The sequence below is a fragment of the Crinia signifera genome, chromosome 6 (genome assembly GCF_055691185.1).
Source record: "Crinia signifera chromosome 6, ASM5569118v1, whole genome shotgun sequence".
Lineage (NCBI taxonomy): Eukaryota > Metazoa > Chordata > Amphibia > Anura > Myobatrachidae > Crinia > Crinia signifera.
In genome coordinates, this window is record NC_139222.1 from 102,211,259 (window position 1) to 102,224,734 (window position 13,476).

Consider the following 13,476-nt stretch of genomic DNA (forward strand, 5'->3'; position numbering starts at 1 on the left):
AAATTCGCATGCAAGCGAACAAACCAAAATAACCCCCAATGTGTGTAGAGTATAGTATACAGGGAAGTGATATATACACAGTGGATAGTGGATGTATATATTGTGTGGAGTTACCTCGCATAATAAGGGGAACTATCCTGAGAAACAGACAACTTACCATGCCTGATATCTGACTGCCCTTATAATAGAAGTGTACCAGGAAACAAAATAAGTTTCTGAATTCTGTGCATAGGTCAGGTCATACACATATCTGTATGGGATCAGTATGAAATCCCAGCAGTCGAAATACCGATGCCGGAATCCCAACCGCCGCAATGCCGACAAGGGGGGGGGGGGCGTGGATCGCCCCCCACCTTGCGGGCTCACTGCGCTCGCCACGCAGTGGGCCCAGTGCCTCGCTGCGCTCGGCACACTTTTTTATTCTCCCTCTATGGGTGCCGTAGACACCCATAGAGGGACAAAGTGTCAGCATTGCGGCGGTCGGTATTTTGACTGTCGGGATTCCGACCGCCGGGATTTTGACCGCATCCCATCTGTATGCTGTGTATACAATGCTCTCAGTATATATTGCCCCATGTACTCTGCGCAGTGTATACCGTGACCGTATGTCAGTGTATATGTGGCAGTATACACAGATAATTGCATTGTATACAGATACAATATGCAGTGTTCAGAGTGCTGTATACAAGTGCTAATAGATACAGAGGACAGTGTGTCCAGTGCAGTGTGTCCACATATTCCTTTACTGTCAATTTTGGAATATAGACCCATGTTTTATGGACAAAAGATATAATTATTTTATAATGGAATTAAGATCAAATAGTCCATGTTATATACATACTGATATAATACATATGTATTATTTTTACCAATTTTCATCAATTCTTTGTGAGATCAATAAATATATCCTGAATTTTATATAGCTATAATGTGGTGAGATGCTTATCTTCCTCTTGGTTATCCATTTTTCATAACTGTATGATTGCTGTTGCACATGCATGGGATGTGCTAGGCGTTCTATCTATTTCTGTCCTAGTTGGAGCGACAGCAGTTATCGCTCATCGCTTCAGCAGCAGCATTTGTGACAACTCATCGAGCCAGAGTATAGTGCAGCCTTAACCTATGTCATAGTTGTTTCATTGCATGATAATCACCTTGTATTTCTTGTCTACGTAGGGAGGCGTGTTGTGGACTACCTGCGCACATCTGTACATTTGGAGTGTGTTTTAGTGAAAGTTCATGAATGGACCCATGTGCAGTCTATGTGTAAGCCTACTCTCTTGAGTTGACCTCATGTGCTGCAAACAAAGTGCCAATGTCTGGGGAAGTGGTGGAGTGATTTCTGCAGCATTGGTGAAAAGGTGAGATTTTTTAGGGGGGAGGGGGTACAATTATGTGCGGTGTGTATGTACAGGTTGAGTATCCCTTCTCCAAAACGGTGGTGTGTCTCAAAGGTTTCTAGAGAAATTAATCTCCTGGTCTTCGCTGAAAAAAAATTTCAGTCATTCACGCTCTGTTTAGAGATCCCCATGTGTGCACCACTGGGGTCAGCTGTGTGCTTTTATTATAAGTGAATTTTCTACTTTGTAACCTGGGAAACAGTGTATAAGTAGTACTTGTTATGAAAATGTAGCATTATACATTGATTACAATAAGCAGGCTTAGGGTGTACAATGAACATTAGTGTTTTACAGTCATCAATGTTCAGTGGTTGCTATCGATGGTGAGAGCCCAATGTTTCTGGATATTTTCTGTCAATGTGGATCCAAATGCTGCAGTATAAAAACATTTACGGAAACATTAATCGCCACTGGCCATGTGTGGAGTGTAAGTCCTTGAGTCCTTATGCAGGCTCCTGTATATATTTGGTGTGATCCAGGGCAGTACAAAACCCAATGGCTTGCATGCTACTGCTAACATAGCGGGTGGACTGCACATGTTCAAAATCAATCCTTTGTTATCACTAGCAGTGCCCTCAATACCCTACATAATTTACAAGCTTTGGCCATTGGGGGGACAGTGATATATACAGTGCTACAAAAGGGAGGCATGTTACCCCCATTTCCTAGGCATGCAGAGGCCAGGGTTTACTGACGCGGATATTCTGGCCTCGGCAGAGGAGTTCCGGCAGCCATTCTGAGTAAGCTAAAGCTGGCCATACATCTACAGATCGATTGTCAGATTGGGCTGGTTGGACCAAAAACCTGGTAATATCTGAATGACAGTTTTTGGCAGTTTTCCAGCAATTCAAAGCAAATGGTCAACTGTCATTTGCTCTCATCCATGACCAGGATTTTGTTCCAATCAGCCCAATCTGACAATAAATCTGTAGCTGTATGGCCAGCTTTAGGGCCAGATTCTCTAAGCTTCAAAAGTGATAAAATGCAGAGTGATAAACAGCCAGCCAATCAGCTCCTGTCTGACATTTTTTAAACACAGCCTGTGACATGGCAGGTAGGAGCTGATTGGCTGGCTGTTTATCACTCTCTCCATTTTATCACTTTTGAAGCTTAGAGAATCTGGCCCTTAGTCTTAAAGGTGCCCACAGACGCATCGATCCCGGCGTGCGTTGTGGGCTTAAGTAGCACACATAGCATCGCATCGTATGCCTTGTGCATACGATGTGCATGTGATGCGATGCTATGCTAGAAAAAGCTAGTACAAAAAGTATGTGCAGCACATACTTTTTGTACTGTGCGATGACGTGCCGCGGGAGCACGCACCCCATCGTATAGCATCGCACCGCCGGGATCGGTGCGTGTGTGGGCACATTAAGTCTCCCATACATGACCGCTCCATTTCCCCGGTGTAATGTCATGGCAGATCGGCAGCTGTCTAGGGTTGGCATTCCGTGGGGGAATCAGGGAAATGAAACTTGGTAACAATACCTGATTTTCCAATCCCAATTGTGTTCGTTCAGGATTTTTAAACATGTATAATATTCCTCCTTTCCCAATCTGGCTAGCAGGGAAATGGGAAATTGGCGGCAATCAGCCACTGCTATGTGTCTCTACTCAGATAGCTGTTGGTGATCTGATGCTGCGTCTCCGCCTTCAGCAATTGGATCTATGGATCTGGCAATAGGAGCCTTTTTTTCTTTTCTGCAGATTTTATAGCTCTGCTGCGTCCATTGTGCATTGTTTACACGGGAAGAAATATGACACATCTAGTTATACTACAGCAATGTGACTTATCTGCATCCAAAACATGAGTTTCCATGCTATTCCCAGCATAGCCCTGAATTTAATTGTTCCTACAGATTGCAGTGCATTCGTGGAGTACAGATGTATACAGTCATTAGTGTTTGTGCAGTATACTGGGAGCAGTGCATACACATTCACAAGGAAGAAAATACAGGGGATCACACAGTACAGTAGAAGTGGGCGAGCTAGAAAACCCCGCCCTGCTATGTGTACGGTGGCCTGGGTGGGACAGGCCGGCTTGTGACGTCACGCAGTCCCTGCCCAGCCGCAGCTGTCACACGGTGCCCGAACACCCGGATCCGGCCTGAGGTGCGACCCGGGGGATGGGAGGTAGAACATGGTGGGGTGTGTAAAGGGCTGCAGTCTGGGTGCACAGTGCCGGGATACGCAGGACCCGGGGCAGCAGTGAGGGATACATGAGACCCAGAGCACATACTCAGTCATCATGTGTAGAACACAGGCCTGGCTTGACTGGTGTGTGTGCAATGACTGCATGCTCCTGTCCTGTTGTTTTACCATTGCAATGAGTGTACCTTGCGCACTGCACGGGGGAGGAACGCGGGCAGGCTTTTATATCTCATTAATACCTGTGTGTAATACTGACCCTACTCATCATGTGTGTGTGTGTGTGTGTGTGTGTGTGTGTAATACTGACCCTACACATCATATGATTGTGTGTGCGTTATACTGCCCAACACATCATATGCCTGTGTGTTATACTGGCCCTACACATCATATGCCTGTGTGTGTGTTATACTGGCCCTACACATCATATGCGTGTGTGTGTGTGTGTGTGTGTATGTTATACTGACCCTACACATCATATGTGTGTGTGTGTGTGTGTGTGTGTGTGTGTGTGTGTGTGTGTGTGTTATACTGACCCTGCACATCATATGCCTGTGTGTGTGTGTGTTATACTGACCCTGCACATCATATGCCTGTGTGTGTGTTATACTGACCCTACACATCATATGCCTTTGTGTGTGTGTTATACTGACCCACACATCATATGCATGTGTGTTATACTGGCCCTACACATCATATGCCTGTGTGTGTGTTATACTGGCCCTACACATCATATGCGTGTGTGTGTGTGTGTGTGTATGTTATACTGACCCTACACATCATATGTGTGTGTGTGTGTGTGTGTGTGTGTTATACTGACCCTGCACATCATATGCCTGTGTGTGTGTGTTATACTGACCCTGCACATCATATGCCTGTGTGTGTGTTATACTGACCCTACACATCATATGCCTTTGTGTGTGTGTTATACTGACCCACACATCATATGCATGTGTGTTTTACTGGCCCTACACATCATAAGTGTGTGTGTATGTGTTCTTTACTGACCCTACACATCATATGCTTGTGAGTGTTTTACTGGCCCACACATATGCTTGTGTGTGTGTTTTTTTGCTGTCCCTACACATTGTGTGTGTGTGTGTGTGTGTGTGTTTTTACTGACACTACACATCATATGACTGTGTGTGTTTTATTCACCCTACACATTGTGTGTGTGTGTGTTATACTGACCGTACACTTCCTATACCTGTTTGTGTTACACTGACTCTTCTACATATATTCCTGTGTGTTATACTACCCTATACATGTATGTTATATTGATGACCCTACACATGATATGCCTGTGTATGTGTGTTATACTACCCCTACTAATAATTTTTCAATTATTTTTCCACCAGCATTTCAGCTTGCTAACCACCAAAAAACTGTGATGTTTGCTGCAAATGCAATGAGCCCCGCCGTTATAACGGTCCTACTCGCTGTTTCCACCTCACCTCAGGGAACAGGCGAGGTGGAAACGGTGAGTGCAGGGGGGGTCATTTGGAAACTGACCGCATCATATTCTAAACTGACTTCATGAAGTCTGTATTGATAAGTTCCATATATATTATGCTCTAAGAGTAAATTATACACTAAACTTACATATAATATGCATTTTGCACCCTAAACCTTCATCATTCATTACTGCTCTGTACATTTTCTCCTGTATTATAATTTACTGCTTACACTAAAAATTTAGCAATCTAGTGAGATTCATTCCAACCCCTGATCTGTCATCAAAAGCCCTCTACATTATAGTTATTGGTCATGTAGCTGCCCAGTGATGTCCGTGATTTCTAGAGAAAGAAACTATCCAGTGTGTAAGAGTCAGGGGCTATGTGTGTCTGTATAACATGGAAGAATGGTCTTCAAGTGTTTGCCTGTTAAAATCAGAGTTGCCTACCCTCCTGGAATGGCCAGGTCCCTGGAAAGGTGGAAAACCCTCCCGGATATCGCCGCTGCCCCCCCCCCCCCCCCCCCCCTGTTAATTTCCTGCGTTTCACACGGCTTTTGGGGGTGGGGCTAAAGATGTAAATTGTGCAATTTAACCCCGCCTCCTCTTCTAAGACTGCCGGATTTTCAGTAATAGGGGTGGGGCTTGATTACTTCTATATCAGGCCCTGCACCCCTGAAAGATAGTTTAAAAGAAGGCAACCCTGTGTTAAATGCTAACTGTATATTGATGATATGACCCATTTTAAATTGCAGAGTATTTTCTTCTTTAGTTTTTGTAGAAAATAACCATTTGTTCCTGAACGTTTACTATTGGAAGCACTTAAGCTGATCAGAGTGCGGTTATTACTTCACCTCCTTTGGGGTATAGTCCACCTAGTTTGCTAGACCGAGTACCCCAACGTCTCCAACTTAGGGGTAAAGTTACTAAGATGGGACGTTGCCCATAGCAACCTATCAGATTCTACTTATTTATTTAGAACCTTCTAGAAGATAATAAATAGAAACTGATTGGTTTCTATGGGAAATCCCATTTTTAATAGAACTCAATAGATCCCATCCTATTTTCAATAGAACTCATATCTTTATAAATGCACCCCCTAACTTAGCTTGGGCTAACACACTATTTCAGACCAGGTCTTTTGAGGAATGTCACCACTTTCTCTATGGGTTTGGCTCATGAGGAATGTGGTATACACTTCCTCACATGATGAGGAAGGGGAGTCTTGGGAAGACTAGGATGGTTTGACAATTTGATCGGGTCTCCAAATCTGATGAGTCCTTCCTGTTTGGATTTTTTTATATGCTTATTGGGCTGTTGCTCTTGTCCCTCTCATACATCCGTGCTCAGAGAACTTGTCATCCATTGCACTCCCTCTTTAAAGAGGGGCAGTGGGCAGACCCAGACAGTTACTTTTGTGCCTCATGGAGTTTAGGATCCCCTTATGGCGATTTGGAGTTGTGAACATCTTTCCCAGCAATGCATAGTGGCAGGGTGACACAGACGAGAGTTTAGACAGTCTTCTAAAAAGACCTATATCCAGCGCTGGTTCTGCACTAATTCTCTTGCAGCTCACGTGAGCAGCTGGAACATTTGCAAAGCTGATGCAGCTTGCCCTAATATCTTGCATGTTTACTTTTACAAAGAGATGCTGGATTATATTGACATCCGACCTGCTCCTGATCATCAGAGGGGGCCTAGTTTTTGCTAATGGTTCCCAAGCAGGAATGCTTCTTCCAACTTCTTTTGGATCTGAAGCCCTGTTATGTTTTCCTGAAAGAGTAATTATATCTTCTGGATCAAGTTTCTTCAATTGGTATCGGTGAGGGCAGATATTCGTGGATATTGGGATCTCTATATCCATATCCTCATGTCTGTGGTCCACCAGTGTTGCCTTTGCTTTTAAGGGAACTGACTTGCAGGATTGGTCAGCTAGATCATAAAGAGGCCCAAATAATTACTAACCGCAGTGATTTCCACAGTGTTCCTGGACGCCTCTTCCTCCTACCTTTTAGTCATTTGTTCTCTACAGGTGCTAATATCCACCTGAAGAACATACACTCTCGTCAATACTGTATTAGTATATTCACCTTATAAATAATGCCCTAAACATAAATCTATAATCATTTAGGGCTTATTCAGATCTGAGCTCAGTACACATTTGTTTGGAAAATGGGCAAAACCATGTGTACTGCAGGTGGGGCAGATGTAACATGTATAGAGGGGATACGGTCAATTATCGACCACAATTAGGTCGACACCGTTAGGTCGACAGGTGGGAACGTCGGCAGGTGTCTAGGTGGACATAGGTGAAGGTCGACATGGGTTATGTCGGAAGGTCGACATGTTTTTTTTTTTTACTGTTTTTTGAGCCAACATGTGCCGACAGGTGGTATTTCATGCCCTACCATCCACTAGGGCGTGGTGGGAGAATAAAATAGTGTGCAGAGCGCAGCGAGGAACCTTGCCTGAAGGCTAGTGAGCGAAGCGAGCGATGCGGTTGCCTTCCAACTGTGTTCATGTTGACATTCGGGTAAAAAAACAGTAAATAAAACCATGTTGACCTTCCGACCTGTTGACATAACCCATGTTGACCTAACGCTATGTCCACATAAACCCTTGTCGACATTGTCCTATGTCGACCTAGACACTTGTCGACCCCCCCCCCCATCCCGACAGTGTCGACCTAATGATTGTCGACCTTAGTGTGGTCGATAAAATGATCCACACCCGTATAGAGAGAGTTAGATTTGTGTGAGTTATTTTGTTTCTGTGCAGGGTAAATACTGGCTGCTTTATTCTTACACTGCAATTTAGCTTTTAGTTTCAGCACACCCCACCCAAATGTAATTCTCTCTATGCATGTTACATCTGCCTCACCTGCAGTACACCTGTTTTTGCCCATTTGCCAAACAAATGTGTACTGAGCTCAGATCTGAAGAAGGCCCTTTGTGCAAAAGTGCATATCCCCTGTAGTGGAACTGGTCTGTACTAAATGTCCCGACCATTTATCTCACAGGCTGGATTACTCGCTGAGTTGGTGAATGGATATCCCATATCCTGTAATCTGGGACCCTTACTGTGTCTCCTGAGATAGTGATTTTCTTTGTTCACCATGCTTGGGAAACTTGTCTTGCTCCATTTTTTTACCATTTATATGTTACAGAACCCTGGCTTGTAGTGGGTCCTAAGCATCTGGACATTTCTTGGTAGGACCAAGCAGTCATGATGCACAGTGCTACCACTGTGACATCCAAAACATTAAGTAGTTCCCAGGCCATTAGGAAAGCATCTTGCAGGATACATTTGTTCTGACTAGAGTACTGACCTAAATACTGCGTATGGATGACTGGGAATCAGACTGTTCAAGCAGCCGGTGCTTACACTGAAGCAAGTAGTCCTTGCGCAGTTCTGAGTATCCCTGGAAGTAGACCTGTTTGCCTACATCTTGTCATCTTGACTGAATCCTCAATTATGTTTATTTCTTGATCAGTCTTCTATTGCTCCTCTCTTTAGCCAGCAATATTTGGGGCCCTATTTAATAGCCTTTGACATGGCTCTTGAAGCAATGATGCTTAAGGATAATAGTCTTGTTGACCCTGTTATTGAGGTCATGCAGCAGCGCCTTCCCCAGATTATCATATGGTTTTGATATCTTACTTGGTCAGTTGTACATTTGGTACTTGTTTCCTAGCACGGCCACAATCGCGGCCATCGGGGGTAATTTTTAGTGGCCTGCGACGCGACCGACGCGATGCCCCCGATTTTTCCATTGAAATGCATTGAAAATAGTGGAAAATCGGGTCGGTCGCGTCGTGTGCACATAAAAATGCTTAAATGGTCCAGACGCGATGCCCCCGATTTCCCCATAGGGAACAATGTTAAATGCCTCAATTTACCCGCGATGACCACGATTTCCCATAGGAAACAATGTTAAATGGATCAATTTACCCAAATCAGCATAGGGAAGAATGGTAAATGGGCCAGAAACCCCAAAAAAACCCACAGAGCAGTGGAATGTCCCCCCAAAAGTAGTTGACGCCACCCCGCCATCAACGTGAACCCGAAGCGTGGCGAGTGCAGCGGTACGCGTCCTCCGACCTTTTCATGCCCTAATATCCACTAGGGCGTGGAGTGAGAATAGAATAGTGTGGCGAGCCCTGCGAGGGGACGCGGATACCTTCACAGGTAAACGCGTCCCTTTGCGGGCTTCCCAGGTGTCCGCGTCGCCATGGACACCTGGGAAGCCCGCGAGGGGACGCGTATAACTGTGAAGGTATCCGCGTCCCCTCGCGGGGCTCGCCACGCTTCGGGCTCGGTCCACGCCCTAGTGGATAGTAGGGCATGAAAAGGTCGGAGGACGCGTACCGCCGCCCCTCGCGGGCTCGCCACGCTTCGGGTTCACGTTGATGGCGGGGTGGCGTCAACTACTTTTGGGGGGACATTTCAAAGTTCAGGGGTGTTTTTGGCCCATTTACTATTGTTCCTATGATAATTTGGCTAAATTGAGCCATTTCACATTGTTTCCTATGGGAAATCGTGGTCATCGCAGGTAAATTGAGGCATTTAACATTGTTCTCTATGGGGAAATCGCGGGCATCGCGTCTGGCCCATCGCACCCGATTTTTTAGCGGCCGCGATGGCCCCGATTTTACCCCCGATGACCGCGATTAAGATCGTTGTGGCCGTGCTAGGAAACAAGTACCGTTCATTTTATACCTGATACTTAATATTTCTGTTATTTCGCCTTAAGTGGGGACAGGGAAACAGTGTATTTCTCTGCATTCCCGCATTCTGTAAGTCCCTGCCCTCTCTGTGTTCTTTAAGAACCAGTTTGTACTACTTTGAGCCCAGTTAATTCTATTCCCTTGTGTTTTCTCACTTGCAGGGTCATTTTGCACGTAGTTCATGTTTTGGCTGCTGTTTCTGCTATGTCTTCTGGGGCTCCGCCTCTCATCCTACTAAATCCAAGGTGGCAACATATCACTTTGACAAGATGCATAGTTTCCATGTCTGTCTTTCCTGAGTTCAGGAGTTTTCCCTGTGGATCAGGATGGCAGTCCTGCGGGACTATTCTTTGCTGGGGTTTATTATGCAGAATAGATTAGGGGATATTATCTGGATTTTATTTTTTCTGGTCTATGTATCCTGTGGCTTCAATCATTATTATACATTTGACTGCATTAAAGATACTAAGTAAAAGGATCCAGTTTAATGTCCCATACACACGGTGTTGATTCAGTGTCATTTGGACTATATAGTCTAAATTGAATCAAAAGTGACCCTGAATCGCATAGTACCAGCCGCATATGATGCAGATTCGATCCCAATGCGCGGCATCGGGATCAAATGCAGAAATAGACTGTTTAGGTGTCATCCCGCCCTCCTGACTGCACTCCATCCCGCCCTTCTGACTGCACTCCATCCTGCCCTCATGGCCGATGCTGGCAACTTACCAGATCTCGGCGGCTGCCAATATAAAACCATAAAAGTTTGATGCTTTGATTAAAGAGTTGTCCATTCTTGTATAAATGGGATTATAATGAAAGTGGTAAAAGGTTGGCAGTGAGGGTTTTGGGCATTGGGTAGGTAGAACTTATATGTGCAAAAGTGTACCATGATGTGTGGAATGTGATGGGAAGCCTGGAGTATGAAGGTTGTTCTAGAAACTGCTGTTGGGTTGTAGACCTGGAGGAAAAGGATGGGATATTTGGGTATAAAGGACAGTAGTGGAGTGCGCTTGGGCAGCAAGGTAAGATGGCCCATGCAACAAATCAGACTGGATATGAGATACACGTTTTGAAAACTGATGTTAGAACAATAAGGAGCACTAGGCCAGTGAGAAGAGATTGCCATAGGATTTGTATGAAAGTGGACGGTAGAAAAGATGTAGCTGTGAGGAACTACAGTTTTGCATGGGTGTCAGGAAGAACAGTGACTGCAAGAAAATAGAAGGGAAACTCTGTGTAGTGAGATAAGGTTGGCCGGGATATAGCTGGGCCAGCATATGACCGCAAATGGATAGACTAAACTTTATAGACCACTAGCACTAGGCTTGTAGTTCTATTTTCTTTTTTTGCCATTTGGAAATGACATTTTCTGATCAGAGGTCTCTTTGGGATGTCTCTAGCTTGCACCAAACTTCCGGATTTAAATTTTATTACATGCTGGACAAAGTCTGAGAAGCATCCAGCAACTGACTATTCTGCCTGTTCCCTACAGTGCATGTTTCCCAGCAGCACAGAAGTACATGGCCACTGAGTAGCTTGCTTCGAAGCTAGGAATTGCCTAACATGTTAAAGACAAAAGCTGGACAGCAGCTATAGGATTGTTTTGTCTCCTCATCCGACCACTTTGCTATATGTTTCAGGATGAGATCTCGGTGAGTGACGACAAGCCGGATATGAATGACAGCACATGGGTAGATCAGTCGGGGAGCCCAAGTGAAGAAGAGAAGATGAGGAGCCCTCGGAATGAGCCAGGCCCCGAGGATGGTGAGTGATATACATACATACAAATACTGATTTCTATAAGAAGTGCTGGAATAGTATAGTGATTCCCACTTTCCACAAGCCCCTGACAGATGGCTGTGAATTGTCAGTTAATTTGGGGAGGTAAGGGTTACTCGTGTCTGGAATGTGCAGGAGGAAGAGGTCAGGGTTACTAAGGGGTGTGTTAAATCTGGATGAGCTGGATTGTAAAAGGTAAATAGACATATTCCAATTTAGGTCAAAGATCGTTTCTATGGAGTTTGGGCCCGCCTACATTTCAATTAAGATAGTGTGAAGGAAGAGTGCGCAGGGTGTCAAATGGTAGACTAATTGTGAGGAATATATTCTAGTGACACAAAAAAATACGCTGCTTGTTGGACTGTGGGATTAGTGAAAGAGGGTTGCTTTGTGACTCTAGTAATAGGAGGATGAGTACTGCTTACATGCTGTGGTAATGGGAAAAGTGCTCGGCTTGTATACTGTAGTGGTAGCGAGTGCTGCTTGTATACAGTGATGGTGAGAAGAAAGCACTGCCTGTATGCTCTGGTGGTGGGAAGAGGGTGATGCTTGTATACAATGATGGTGGGAAGAAAGCACTGCCTGTATGCTCTGGTGGTGGGAAGAGGGTGATGCTTGTATACAATGAGGGTGGGAAGAAAGCACTGCCTGTATGCTCTGGTGGTTGGAAGAGGTTGATTCTTGTATACAATGATGGTGGGAAGAAAGCACTGCCTGTATGCTCTGGTGGTGGGAAGAGGGTGATGCTTGTATACAGTGATGGTGGGAAGAAAGCACTGCCTTGTATGCTCTGGTGGTGGGAAGAGGGTGATGCTTGTATACAGTGATGGTGGGAAGAAAGCACTGCCTGTATGCTCTGGTGGTGGGAAGAGGGTGATTCTTGTATACAATGATGGTGGGAAGAAAGCACTGCCTGTATGCTCTGGTGGTGGGAAGAGGGTGATGCTTGTATACAGTGATGGTGGGAAGAAAGCACTGCCTGTATGCTCTGGTGGTAGGAGGTGATTGCTGCTTGTATACAATGATATGAATGGAGAGGTCAGATGAGCTATAGCTTGGCATAACGTCCCAGATGGCCCACTCTGGTGTTAGTGCAAACCCAATTCCTAGCGCTGTTGATATATCTGCGTAAACTAGATTCCAGAATTTCTTCACCTCCACACAGGACCACACAGTATGGACGGTGTAACGGTTAGCATTACTGCCTCACAGCGCTGTGGTCATGGGTTCCATTCCCACCTTGAATGTAACTGTGCGGAGTTTGTATATTCTCCCCATGGGTTTACTCCGGGTACACCGGTTTCCTCCCACAATCCAAAAATATACTGGTATGTTAATTGGCTCCCAACAAAAATTAACCCTAGAATGTCTGTGTGCGTGTACATGTGGTTGGGAATATAGATTGTAAGCTCAGGGACTGATGTGAATGTTCAATTATACTCTGTAAAGCGCTGCGGAATATGTATGCGCTATATCACTTTGTGAGCATTTAAAACAACTAGAATCTGTAAAGACCCCAGTAAGAAATCTCAATATAGGAGACTGATATGTGCGGTGTGGTAGTTTATGTTGCATTTCTGCATATGATGCAGAGTGTTTATTCATTTTGATAAAAGATTTAAGAATTTTGGTCAGAGATATTTTAGGGAATGTATCATTCCATTTAGCAATACCAGCTTTTTTCGAGGTTAGATCTTTTTTATGACGTATATGATCATAAAGCATGGAAGTGATGAACAACAGAGTAGGGCAGCGAGATAGAACATCATCCAAACACTGATTATCAGATTGAGGAGGCCAGTATATTGGTTACATAGCTGCGGATTTGAAAGTACACAAATAAAGGCATCCGAATATGTGGGAATTTATCCTGCAATTGATTGTGGGAGTAAAAGGTCATAGTGGATGTGTCTACTAGTTGGTGAGTGTCGCTGAGCCCCTGGGAGTTCCAAGTGGTAAGAAGTTG

The 13,476-nt window shown here is 44.7% G+C and overlaps 1 protein-coding gene across 4 annotated transcripts in view; it reads left to right on the forward strand.

Moving 5' to 3' along the window:
* Nucleotides 1-837: 837 nt before the first annotated feature.
* The window catches only part of NOL4L (nucleolar protein 4 like), a 28,454-nt gene continuing 15,815 nt past the window's right edge, over nucleotides 838-13,476 (forward strand). For 2 of the 4 annotated variants that reach the window (XM_083146576.1, XM_083146577.1), the window contains exons 1-2: nucleotides 3,376-3,512; nucleotides 11,372-11,495. In XM_083146576.1, coding sequence (XP_083002702.1) covers nucleotides 11,405-11,495 — 91 coding nt within the window. In that variant the 5' untranslated portion in view covers nucleotides 3,376-3,512; nucleotides 11,372-11,404. Of the gene's footprint in view, nucleotides 1,362-3,375; nucleotides 3,513-3,572; nucleotides 3,678-11,371; nucleotides 11,496-13,476 lie in introns of those variants that run through there. The other 2 variants (XM_083146574.1, XM_083146575.1) reach the window with 2 other exon arrangements.